Source organism: Psittacula echo (genome assembly GCF_963264785.1).
Source record: "Psittacula echo genome assembly, chromosome: 5".
Classification (NCBI taxonomy): domain Eukaryota; kingdom Metazoa; phylum Chordata; class Aves; order Psittaciformes; family Psittacidae; genus Psittacula; species Psittacula echo.
In genome coordinates, this window is record NC_137739.1 from 44,804,360 (window position 1) to 44,817,699 (window position 13,340).

At 38.3% G+C, this 13,340-nt stretch overlaps 1 protein-coding gene across 3 annotated transcripts in view; it reads right to left on the minus strand.

Annotated features, from left to right (window-relative positions):
* CDIN1 (CDAN1 interacting nuclease 1) overlaps positions 1-9,658 on the minus strand; it is a 126,466-nt gene extending 116,808 nt beyond the window's left edge. For 2 of the 3 annotated variants that reach the window (XM_080617471.1, XM_080617472.1), the window contains exon 1: positions 9,360-9,658. In XM_080617471.1, coding sequence (XP_080473597.1) covers positions 9,360-9,460 — 101 coding nt within the window. In that variant the 5' untranslated portion in view covers positions 9,461-9,658. The remainder of the gene's footprint in view (positions 1-9,359) is intronic. The other variant, XM_080617473.1, reaches the window with a different exon arrangement.
* Positions 9,659-13,340: the final 3,682 nt, after the last annotated feature.

The window sequence follows — 13,340 nt, forward strand, 5'->3', positions numbered from 1 at the left end:
TCAAACAAACAAATGAACAAGGCTTTTAAGCATCAATGGATTTGAAGAAAACTGTGTGGTATTTTTCCACTCCTCTTCCAATGCTGTTGGCTTTTTTTGGAAACAATACTCTATCAGGCTTGTCTTAGAAGACAGCTTTAGTAGGATCAGTTATTGCATTCCATATTCTTCCAGAAATTTATCTTTACCATTATTTCACTCAGTTTGAAGTACAACGCCAGCTTCTGAGACTTTCACGTTGTGCATAGATAAGGTATTTTCACCAGGAACTTAAAGGAATAAACAATTAACAAAATCACTCTCACAGAAGAATATACGTTATTTTATTAAGTAATGTGGTAAGCTATGGGGCATATATCAGGACCAAAACGGTTGTAGTCATTAATTTAAGTAATAAATCACAGGTCCTGTCAACACTGACAGCAAACAGATGCTAACAAGAAAATATATTATTTAATATTGTCATGTGTTATAAAAATGTGTTTAGGACATATCTTAAATTTTTATAATAATATGCATTTAATACATTACTGTTTTGACACATACAAGAACCCCAAATTTATAGGTCTCATTCAGCATTTCCTTTCTTTTCTGTGAACACAGAATGGATTCCTGAGGGAAGAAAAAGCTCAAGAAGTGAATGTTTCAAATAGACGTTTGCAACAAAATCAAGTTGCTTGTCTTGCTGTCTTGAAGTAAATATTACAAGCACTGAATCTCATTAGAAAATGAAAACAAACATATTTGGCTTTATGTAAACAGAAGTTTTCTTTGAAAGTTCCCAGGAAATTCAAACAACTATGAAGTTTATCTATATATATAGATAGTAAATGATCTTATTTCCTACAAAGTTAAAAAATAATTCCATACAATCCTTACAAGCAGAATATCACTACTGAATAATTCGCGATGAGCCTGCTAAGTAAAAAAACCAGCAGTTTTATTTTCCACTGTGCCTTATTGTTTCTTTCCTACATCAGTTTAAATAATTCCACAGAATGCTACAATGATTTTCACCAACAACATCCCATGCAAAAATGCCAAAACCAAAATGCCAAAATCTACGTTAGTTATTAAAAACGTCATCTATTCCATTTCTTCCATTCATAGCTACTTTCCTCTTCTCAGAACTTGGAAAGCCAGACACGATGATCTGATTCAAGTACTGACATCTGAAAGCATAGGAAATGCAGTTATATCTTTTGGCAAGCCCAGCCACACTGAACAGAATCACTGTGCACACACCTTTTGCAGCACTGCATCTCTGCTGCTGTACAGCCTACTCCATAACGTCCCTCTGCAGGAGGATCAATTGTTTCTAAGAAGATCACTGCTTTTTCCAAACATTTTTGATTTGCTTTAAGGAAGCTGTTTGGATAATAACACTTCTGTTTGCATTCTCTTTCACTTTCATTTTCAGTCAACTCCTCCAGGTATCAGGACAGTTCCTTTCTTGGAAGTGCTTCACTCCATGCTTTAAAACACCTGAGGAAGCAGTGATCAGAGTATGGAAACTAAATTTTCTTCATTAAATCTACTGAAGCAGATATTAAAAATGCATTTAATATACCGGGGATGGCTGGTGGGCATCACTGACTGTGACAGGCCAGTTACTGATGAGCTGCTGTCAGACGGCCTTCTCAGCAGGGATCTGTGTCTAAGGCTACTGAAGGACAGCAATATCTTCCCTTGTGTGTAAGCTCTATTCATCTCCCAAGTATTTACTAAATCACAGACCTCTGCACACAAACCCAGTGTTTCAGTGCATGCTAACAAATGATGGATGGCCTAGTCAATTCGTTATGTCCTGAAAGCGTGATTTCCTGCCATTCCAATCATCAAACCTCTAGAGCCTTCAGAGCTGATCAGTCCTGGAGAATATATTTTGCAGGCTCTATTAAAGGAGTAGAGGTTCTTTCTATTAGTCTCAAACTTTTTTTTTCCTAGCTGATTTAAAGAGAACTCCCTCCTTCCCACAGTACCACTGCTACCACTCTTATCTGTGTAAAGCATTCAGAGCATGCACCATTAGTATGTTAGCAAAATAGCACTTCTGGAACACCAGCCAGTTAAAAAGACAGATTTTGTTTGTGACTACTATAAAACACGACAATCTTTTATTTAAATTCATCTATACGTCTTTATTATGTAACCTAGACAACCCCCAAAACATTTTGTAACTTAGCTTCTTTGATCAAATACCTTTTACAGCAAGAGAGTACTCAAAAGGACCCTTTTTCTTTGTATTTGCCTAGTGAAACGTATCGAGCTCTCTTAATTGTGTTCCTCCTAAAAGCATAAGCCACTTTGGAATAAACTTCCGATGTTCCAAAGACAGGTTAGCTGTCAAAAGAAATAAAGCTTCTAGACTTTGCCCTTTACATAGCAAGGCAATATACTTGACAGTCTTTCTTCTACATGCTAGAGAAGGAATTTTTTTTAGTTTACCTATTCAGTGATAAGAGTAGAATATACGTACCTCATGCTTATTCAGAAACATTGAGCTTCAAACGAATTAGTCCACAGCTGCTGAAGAGTTAGCTGTCTACAGTACAGCACAGTTTCTGAAGGTGGTATAAGTAAACTTTAGGTAAACAAGCATTTGATACTTTGAAATGCAAAGACCTTGGATTTCTTTGCTTGCTAGATGTGATCCAGCCATAGCCAGCGCAAACCAATCCACACTGCCCTATCATTCACCTCAACCTTGACCTGGAGATTAAACTCACTTTTATTGCACACAACGGTCATCTGTGTTAGGTCAAAATTCAAAGTCCCTTGTCAGCTAAGGTTGATATATTCCAACCTTTCCTACACTAATGCATCAAATTTTTCATGGTGAGGTCATATTCAGCAGACAGTGTATTCAGCGATTTATCGTGCCATTGTAATACAGCCCAGAATATGACTGTCTAAAAAACAATGCATGAATAAAATATTTTCCCCTCTGATGTAGCAAATCCTTTTCTAGGCTCATAAAACTCTATCCTAGACTTGTTTGCAGGCTTCAGAAGAATGATGTGGTATGGAACTGTTTCTGAAATACAACCAAGAATTACCATTTTTATCATCATTGTCCTTAAGTACAAGCAACATGAATATAATGGTATCCTAAAATTCACAAGTCAATTAAAATGCACATACGGTCAGAGTTAAAACTTCCACTTCATCCTTCCTCAACCACCATAATCTGGCCCTTAAATCTACAGACATCTGTTGGTCTGATGACACCAAACTTGCTTTAGAATGAAATACTTAAAAAACAATGCCACAAGACTTATATTGCTGTCCTACTGGTGATTATCACAACCATGGAATTTGTGAAGTGGCAAAAAGTACAATCAAATTAAGCTTCATGAATGCACACTGTGACCAAGACAACTGCCCCAGATTTGACATATAAAAGGATTTTATCTTTTTTTTTCCTCTTAATTCCTCTCCTTCTTTCCCTCTCTTTTTTTCTTTCACTTATGTTTCTTCTTTCTTTCTTGTTCTGTTTTACCTTTTTAATTTTTCTCTTTTTTTCTCCCTTTCCTGCTCCTCTTTTCTCTCTTTTCCTTCATCTGTATTTTTCGCCTTCTAATTATTTTTATATTTTTCCTATCCTTTATTTTATCTCTGTATTTTTCTTTTGTCTTTCTTTCTCTCTTTATTTTCTTATGTATTAAACAAGAGCACCTATCACACAACTACAACAGAACCCATAATGAACTTTCAAATTATAGGGAACTAGTTTCCACATCTGCTTTAAAAGGCCCCCTCCAATCATTGTGTTTCACCATCGAACCTTAAAAAGATACAGGATTGGTTTCTAAGTGGTTTGTATAAATTCCTCAAGGCCAAAAAGCCTTTCCCTTTACTCAGCCAAAATGAATTTCACAAGTTTAGTATGTCCTATTCTGTGTGATTGTTTTTCTTTATAAAATGAACTGTACTCCCATATGGTAGCACTTTCCCCATTGGAAGGCAAACAGGTTAAGAGAGAAGGAAGAGACTCACCAGTATTCAGAAAGTATTCAGAAAGTAAAACTGTTTAGTTGTACATTTCAAGTGGAATTTCAAGACTAGCCTTTAAAATAACTTTGTATTTTGCTAGGGTAGACAATATATGTGGGAATGCTTGCAAGGAAGAGGATGGAAAAATCATAATGGAAAATTACAGTGGACTTCCCTCAAAATTAACTTTCACGTTGACGTGTCCTTAACATGTCTTCTACTTTTTAGTTAAAAGATAGCATGCAAACCATTGAAAAAAAACCCTCTCCATCTCTTTCCAAACAAATCCAGAAGACACCTGTGTTCTGAAGACCTAGAATTTACATGTGTCAACATAAGAATTTTCTGCCTAAATCGTGTCAGTATTGCAGAGCCCCCAATGAGCAAAAATATTTTTTCACATTCTACTCTGAAAGCTTCCACTGCTCTCAGTAGCTAGCTTTTAAATAAGTATCTTATGTTTAACCTAATGAATAATGGAGGAGACAAAGTTCTCCTGAGTTATATACTGACTTAGCTAATTTCTGTCACACAATACCTCGTATTACAGGAGAGGATTAGTACCCTTCCTATTTAGAGTCACAGCATAAGCAAATAGTTTTTTAACAAGACATATCAAATCCCACCAGTTACAAGTTCTTTAAGGCTTGCTCACTGGCAGTTACCCTAAAAGAGAAAACCTGTACCACCCTCTGGTTTATCTTATCAAAGCTGTAATACAGTAGATTTCCTAGCAAAGGTTCAAATTGCAAGAACATCTTTCCAAAGGGAACAATATCAGTTCAGAGCTCATATAATTACTTTGTACAGTGAATTTTTATTTCATTTTAAGGTGATTTTGAACATGCTACATTTTATTGTAGTGAATTTCTGAAAACTTTTATATTGTTAATTTTGGTTTTAAATAATGAGCCAAGACTTCTTTCTCACCTCATATTATCAATCTGTTTACCTGTGAGGTTAAATGCAGCTTTAAGTACATAGCAAATTTTAAATAATACTAGGCTTTTGCTACATATAATAGACAAAAACAAATAGTAGTGTAAAACTGTGTTTACTCTGAAGTCTAACATAAAAGAAAAATTAAATACAAACCTTTAAAAATCTACTATTTTCATAATTGCTCAAGCTATATGCCCCACAACATTTAAACATAGAACACTAATGCAGAGTATTGGCCACTTCAAAATAGAGTGGAAAGCCACCACTGGGAATTAAGCATCTCCCTCCAAATCTCTGCATCTCCTAACTAAAGCCCACTTTCTTTTCTCTCATGAGCTGGCCTACTGAAATCAATGAGGTGGTTTATATAGCCAGAGCACAAATCCATTCCATTGCTAAGTAGTGAGAACATACAGAAAATTAGAGGGAGCTAAAAATGTTGCCTTTATACATTGTTTCTTTGTAAAAGAAATGTTTCTAGCACTCACAGGCACAAAACTTTCTAAAGGAGATTTCCTGTATCAGTGTTCGCAGAGTAAAGAAAAAACAGTCTAGCACTTCTGCTTTCCAAAAGAATTAACCAATTATTCAGAAGAGCAGGGAGAGCAGAAGTTACAAAAATTATGTCAGTTTTGCTATGATAAGAGCCTTTCCATGCAGAACAGAGCACAACTAAAGTGTCACACACCAGCAGGTTGCCTGCTTATAGATAAGATTTACCTAATACACCTATGCTTGAGTCCTGAGCTTAGAGCTCTGAAAGCCACATAGCCAGCTGCCCTCTTCTCTTGGGCTTCACTGCCAGTCTCCTTTCTGGGTACAGCAGCTCTAAGTAGCACTAGAGCAGAGGACAGAGAATTCTCCTTCCACCTTGACTCAATTTCCAGGCTACATTAGGTGCAGGTGCCAGAATACAGAAATGGAAAGAAATAAAAAAGTTTCCCACTGCAACCATCTTAAGCTTATCAGTACTGCTGGATAACCTAAGTGATATGAAGTAATGAAGAAGACAGGTCATGAACATGGAGTAACATGCATCACTTAATATGCTCTGGGAACAAAGACTGCACATTCCAATAATCTAACATGAAGTTACAGATGTTAAAACCAAATATCCATTCTCAAATATCAAGTATATCAACATGAATTTTGTTTTTCTCTTGAATACTGGGGAAAAAAAAAAAAAGGAAATAATAATAAAAAAAAGTTAATTCTCTCACAGTTATGCTATCTTCCCTTACCTTTCTGCTGTCAAACAAGCTCTTCCTGATCACTAGGAAGGAAGCCTTTACAGAAGGAACAAAATTGGACAGTACTTCCATGAATAGATGCAAAAAGAAGACCTGCACAGAGCAGCTGCTATAAATTATAATACTTTGAAATTCTAGTACTTTGAAACTCTCTAAAGAACACAGGTTGCACTGAGATAGGCTCAACAAAAAAAAGAAAAAAATTCTTTCACAGGGATGAAAGTGACAGTAGGTCTCATTGAGAAGAACAGTATCACAGAAGAACATAAGCACATGGTTAAAGAAAGCAGAAGACAGAAGTTACAAGGAAAAACACAAATTATTAACAAGTAGATAAATTCTGGTGAAAAACAAAGTAGAAATGTGGTACACTTTAGAAGAGCACAACATAATATACAGAATTATCAGGACAGTAGAATACACGTTAAGAAGCTCAAAGGAACTATACATTAATGATCCAATACTGGCACAGATTTATCATGCTTAGTGCTCAAAATTACATTTAGATAATCCTCAGGTCATCCAAAAATCTTACTGTTAAACATGAACACATTAGAAGACAACTGCTAAGCATGTAGCAAACACCTTAAGAATAAATACATTGGTAACTGCCAGGCATAGAATACAAAGTGCAGCACCAATGGAAAAAAAATACCAACACCACCAAATCAGCTATTTGATTCCTGAATTTGTATTTTTGCCAAATAAGTCTATTTTAAGCAAAGTGGACTAAACCATGTTGTCTGCAATATTACAGAATTGTAAAAAAAAAAATAAAAAGTCTCAATGCTTGTATAAAGATACTTAGGAAACAGTATTAAAAGCAGTCTAATTGTGACTACTTGACATTAGTAAGTCATATGGCAATACCCTTTTGAAGCGATAACCTCACCTCTTGAAATAGTTCAATAATATAGTAAAGAACAAACTACCCTGTTAAAAATTATTTAAATTCACAGGTCATGTTGGCAGTCACCATACAGCATACCTATATACACTAAATTGTGGCAATAGTTTTACGGAAATTACAAATTACTCTTAGGGAGAAACTGCAGCGCAAGAGCAGGCCCATAACAAAATGGAAAGGATACTTAATACAAATAAACAGCATAAGCTGTGACTCCAAGAAACACAACACACTAAGGGAGGAACCAATAGGTAAAACAGTATTAGAAAAAAACTGAGCAGATTAATGCAGAAATCCAAAGACTGTCAAGATCTATGAGGCAGTAGGAACCAGAAATACTTGAAAACTGTGAATTTATGTACTGCATTACCAGTGGAATACTGATCCTTCCCAGGGAAAGATTGAAAGCGCAAGATGAAAGCAGCTATTACAGATGTTAGTGCTTTCCAGTTTGAATGAGCAACCATTTCCATATAATAATGATAAACTGGTTATGGACACCTTCATCACTTTGCAAGTGCCATGACAGATTCTGAAATATTTTCTTAAAAATACTGAATCAGAAAGTTGGGGTGGGTGGGATGAGGGTTTGGCTTGTTTGATTTTGGTTTTCATAAAGACAAAAAGCAGCCAAAAAGTCCAATCAGACCCTTCTCATGCTAGAACAGAACAACAGGCTCTAGATTAAAAGAAACTTGCTCCACAGTTATAGAACACACAACAGAAAAAGCCTCCTCTTTTGCACTTAAGACGGCACACAGGAGTCAAGTTCTGAAGCTGAAGAGTCAATGGATCTGTTGCAGCATCAAAGGAATGGACTAGGAGGTAAAATTTATCAGCAGCAAGGCCTGGTATTTTTCTGACAGACTTATTTTCCCTATTACAGACACTTGCATATCTCTGGATGTCTTGGAAGCAGGTTTCTATGCACAGTAACTGACCTGGCAAACCAACCCAAATTCTAACCTTTCAAGACAGCTTTATAAGGAGACTAGAAAAAGAGAACAAGTGCATGTGTGTGTAAGCACACACACATACATACACACAAATTCTAATTTCATTAGCAGTAAAGTGATAAAGCCAAATCTAAGCTCCTTAGACATACATTGTCACAGTAAGTGGTTTTCCAAGTTGTAGAAGTACTGGACTCCATGAACTCACTGACCCAACTACATTGCTTTACCATCATTTCTTCTCTGCAACAGCTTGATTTTTAACTACATTACAGACTGTCCTAAAGGAAGGAGATTTCACTGGACTTCACTTCAATTTAAAAGCCTAAGCTCACGCTGGCTTTTCATCCACTTACTGCAAGTTACAGCTTCAGTTTCCTCAGCCACACTTGTGGTAAGAATAGCAATGCTCACTCAGAAATCATGTGAAAGAATTTCTGGTTTACTTATTTTCTCTCTCCAAAGTAAGCACCTCAATTTAAAACCTGCTTTTCTTATTTCTGTTGATTTTAAAGACAGCACCACTCCTTTCCCCATAGAACCCGATTTGGTTTCTCACCCAATTCAGCACTAGCAATCCTTCCCCCAAACCTGAACAAACAGAACCTTGTAACATGTTCTCTGTAACTCTGCTGCTGTTGGTAGTAAGCAAATTCTGGCAATGAAGATCAGTGCAGAGAGCACATTCTGTCATGCACACCTTCTGATAGTAGCCTATGGTCATTTGCAAATGCCTTTGACAATTCTGAACACAGCTCAGGAGAGGAAGTGGATGAATGCTCACATATAAGATGACCTCTTTCCAGATTTCAACTAGATAGCAGCACCACATAAAAAATTATGGGTCTGGAAAGCCCCTTCTTCCCAAGACACAGGGGCAATGGCACAGCAGGCTCGATTACAACCTTGTCTCAGCCACAGAAGAACGGCCTAAACTTTAAGGCTTCGTTGATGGAAGATCTACTTGGTGTCCATAAGCCTTATGAAGGGATCTGAGAACTTTTATTTGGACATGTGGCAGAAAATGGGAAAACGTTCTTTATTTTGTTCTAGCTTCATAGGTTACAGAAGGTGGTAAGGACCCTCCTCCCAGGAGCAGTCTCAGTGAGCTGCCACTTGCCGTCGATGACCGTGTGCGTGTCCAAGTGATTTTGTACCGTGTGGGGCCTGAAACTGGGGGCACCTGCTGGAGCTTGCGGGGCTAGCCCTGCGGCCCCTTGCCTGCCCGCAGCGAGCTCGCAGGCCGGGCCCCGTAGCCCGAGCCGCCCGCCCCGCGCTGGGCAGCGGCCCCGGGGGGCAGGAAGCACTTACCTAGGGAACTTCTCCTTCAGCTTCCTCAGGCTCTGCCGGGTGGGCTGCACGTGCCCCAGGAACTGCGCTATTTCATCGTACTGGGCTTTGGTCAGCTTCATGTTTCGCGCCGCCCAGCCTCAGGGCGCCGGGAGGAGCGAAGGGAAAGAACTACGGGGCTGCAGCCCCCAGCACCGCGAAGCAGAAGGCCAGTGACAAAAGGGTGAGGGGTCACGGTAACCCCAGGGAGCCCTTTGCTACAAGCCCGGCCCGAAGCAGCCGGAGGCGGCAGCAGCAGCCGCCGCCGCCGCCGTTTCCCGGAGCTCCGCCCCGCGGTTCGGCCGGAGGGGGGGCGGGGAAAGCCGCCATCCCGGGCTGTTCGGATCTGCGCAGCCGCTGAAGCGGGAGTGGGGAAGGTGGTACAGTCCTGCGCGGAAATGGCGTTTCTTTGGGGTAGAGATTGGTCGTCTTTGTGCGAAACGCGAGGGCTGCCTCGCTTGGGGGCGGAAAAGGATCCTGGTACCTTACGGCCGGTGTCAATCCGCGCCTTTGCACCCTACAGGCCGCTCCTTGGGTTGACACTGCGAAGGCGGAAGTCGCTGGGAAGGCGCAGGGCATTGCTGATCCGAGCGCGCGCTGCGGTTGCTGGGGGTAGGGGGTGTAAGCATTGCCATGTTACAGTTTTAGAGTATAATTTTCAAGGCCGTTTCCAGAAGTCAGTTTGAAATTACTCTCCCCCCCCCCCCCCCCCCCCCCCCGGTTTAAAGTGAAAATAACTGGTGAAGTAGTGGGGATGGGGCTGCAGATTCCAACATGGCCCGAGCGGTCTGTAGCCTTGCACATATACCCAGGAGTGGCTCCAGTGCAGTTTTAGAAGAAAACCGTACAATTTTGTGTTTGGATGCACTTCAAAGTTGATAGGAAATGATATTATTAAATACTGTTAAAGTATCAGTAAGTATGTTGCAAAACTTAGTTTCTGTTCCATATTTTTACATGGGTATGCCCTTTTTTAAGCAACATACAGGAACTAGAGGCTATAAAGAGAATTAACCATGTGTTTGGCTGAGAAATACAAATGTTTGCTTTAATTTCAGTTTAATCTCATTCATGAGCTGTGTACAGCTAATGGAGCCTTAACCTTCAGTTTTCTGGCACTTAGTCCATGAAACTTGCTTCAAGTCTTAAGAAATGGTTTGGGTTTTTTTTATTTTTATTTATATAGATATTAGGTTCTGTTCACTTGCTTTCTCTCTTGAAAGCTTTAGGATCACATTTTAAGTGTTTGGGGCTTTGGTTTTTGGTGGCTTGTTTGTTTGTTTAAATCTTACCCAGAAACTACAAAGTTTCTTGCAAAAGTAAAAACAAATAGTATAGGTGTGTCAGCAAGCTTAGTTATTTAGGAGTATTTGTGAGACTGGTTTCTAATTGACTGACAATCCCCAGTGAACCCGTCATCACTTGGAGGATTTTTGTTTGGAACCAGGAGCCTTTCTGGGAACAGCTATTTCTGGTACTATGGCCTAAATATAAATGTTTGAAACTCATTAGTTGCTCCACAGTAAAAGAAAATCCAGTGAAGATAAGCCAAACAATAGATTCCATTCCTTACTCAGAGACCAAAAAAAAAAAAAGAACCTGAAAAAAGAGCATTATTTTAAAGGAAAGTATTATTTAATGTAAAGATTATTTTCTGTAGCTCTATCCCATAGTATCCTTGGTAGTAGGAGACAATGTGTTTGGGAGGGAAGGGTGTGTTTGTTTCTTTCAATACGGTATCTGCTTTAAAGGATATAATTTTCTTGGGCCATAGAAAGGGTTATGTTCCCCTACCTTTCCAAAGATGAAAATTATGACTTTTACATTTGAAATAGATCTAAAAAACAAAAAACCAAACAAAAAAAAATAATTACATGCTTTTTTACTACCACTGCTACTGCTCCTCTAGAAAAAAATCAATATTGCTTCTTAGGGAAAAAAAAAAAAGGTGACAGCCAAACAGCAGTTTGCTGACTTTGCTGTGTCATAATTTCCAGAGAAAGTGGGTTTTTTTTTAGTAAACCATAATGCTAATATCTAATAACCTCTATCTCTGTTCACTTCACTTCACTTAGTAGTATATTTCTTGATTTTTTATTTTTATTTTTTATTTATAGATCAAATGACACTTCCATCTACATTGCACAGAAATGAAACAGATTAGAAGAACTGCAGGATGATGTTATCAGTGTATGGACCAGACTGCAAACATCTGATGCATGTGTTATGTGTATATTGAATATAAATTTTGTAGACTGTCCTAGTGGAGCAGAGTTTTGTAGATTTCCAGGTTATTTAGAAAAAAAAAAGAAAGTAAATAACCTTATAGCATGAAGGTTCACTGAAACGAAGAGGAGCTGACACCATGCTGTCATAATGAGATAATGTCCTTCAAAGATGTGAACTGCTGGTTTTTTGTCACAAAGAAGCATTTTGCATGAGGAAACGTAAAACAGATGAGAACTTCTGTATGCAAAGTATAAGCCACTCTGCCTAAATTAGTTAATACAAAACTATTCTAAGAAAATGCTCAAAAGCACGGTGAGAAAAAAATGAGGTGCTCCTAGCAGAAAGAGTTCATTAAATACTTTTTATTTGCCAGAAATCAAACTGCCATTGCAGTCTTACTATATAGAACATCAGAGCATGTGTAATTAAGCTGTGGACGTGTATTGTAAGATGTTGTGGGAGTAAGTTCAGTAAATAACTGTATGAAATGCATCAGAAAAAAAAGCCACAAAAGCATGAAGATCTTCAATTTCCTTTGGCTCAGGAAGTTTCAGAGCTGCAAACAGTTGCATGCTGGGGGAGCGTTCTCAGGAAGTAGCTATGTGCTTGCTTTCTGCTTACATTGTTTCATTGGTATCTGCCTGCGGCAGCTACTCTTCATTTTTCTTTGGGGTTAGATTCTACTCCATCAATTATATAAATTAAGTTTCCTTCCAAGAAGGAAGAGGGCTAAAGAGAAAGAAACTAGGGAAAAGAAGTGATTGGGAATGAGAAATGAAGGGGAAAAAAGGAAGAGGACATGTAAGCTGTAGAGGGGAGATAAAGGCAGGGAGACACAAAAACACCTGGTAGAAGACTTCCAGTAATGACCATCATTCCTTGCAGGTAGTTTTGGCCACAGTTGGTGTAGGACAGTAGTTAATGAACCCTTGGTCTGTTTTTTTGTTGTGTTAGTTGATAGTTTAACTGTGCCATTACTAGATGTCTCACATTACCCTAAGAAGGTGATTGCATAGTGTGATTTACAGCCAAGCTTAAAATATCAGTCACTATTCTTCACAGAAGAGTAGGTAATTATAGTATGATATTATGAGGAATCAATTCATGCACAAAGTGCAAATTTTGATTTGATTTTTATGACCTTACCGCTGTCGTTTTACTTTACCACTCCATTTCTTCATAGACACAATCTTTGATCAGTGTTGCTTTCTGTAACAAAATTAATGCAAAGACTGCCAGCAGTCATATATGTGTTCTAATCTGTTGATTTAGATGCTTGTGTTGAGAACTACAGTAAGACTAGAATCTCCTTTGCAACTGATTGGAGTGCTTGCTGCAATTTCTTAATTCTTGTAGTATTCCTACTTCATTCTCTTTGGTGCACATATTTCTATAGCTATTCTTCAGTCTTTTCATATATTTTGCGGGATTTTTTTTGTTGTGAAATTCAGCTCTTCTTATTTGGCATTTTTGTATTGTGAGAAAAAACTTGAGCATGCTTCCACTTAACTTGGTAGCAACTGTATCTGTAACAGGTCTAATAAACACCTCCACAGGGTACAGTTGTTACCTCATAAACAAGGAGAGCCCTCAATTTATGATCTAATTTATATCCATAGGTTTTAATGTACTTTCTGAAAGAGATTGTATTGTGAAACAAACCACGATATATTCAGTATGTATTAAACAAACAAATAAAAAATGGAACAGTTGGTCTGCATCCCTGTTAGACAT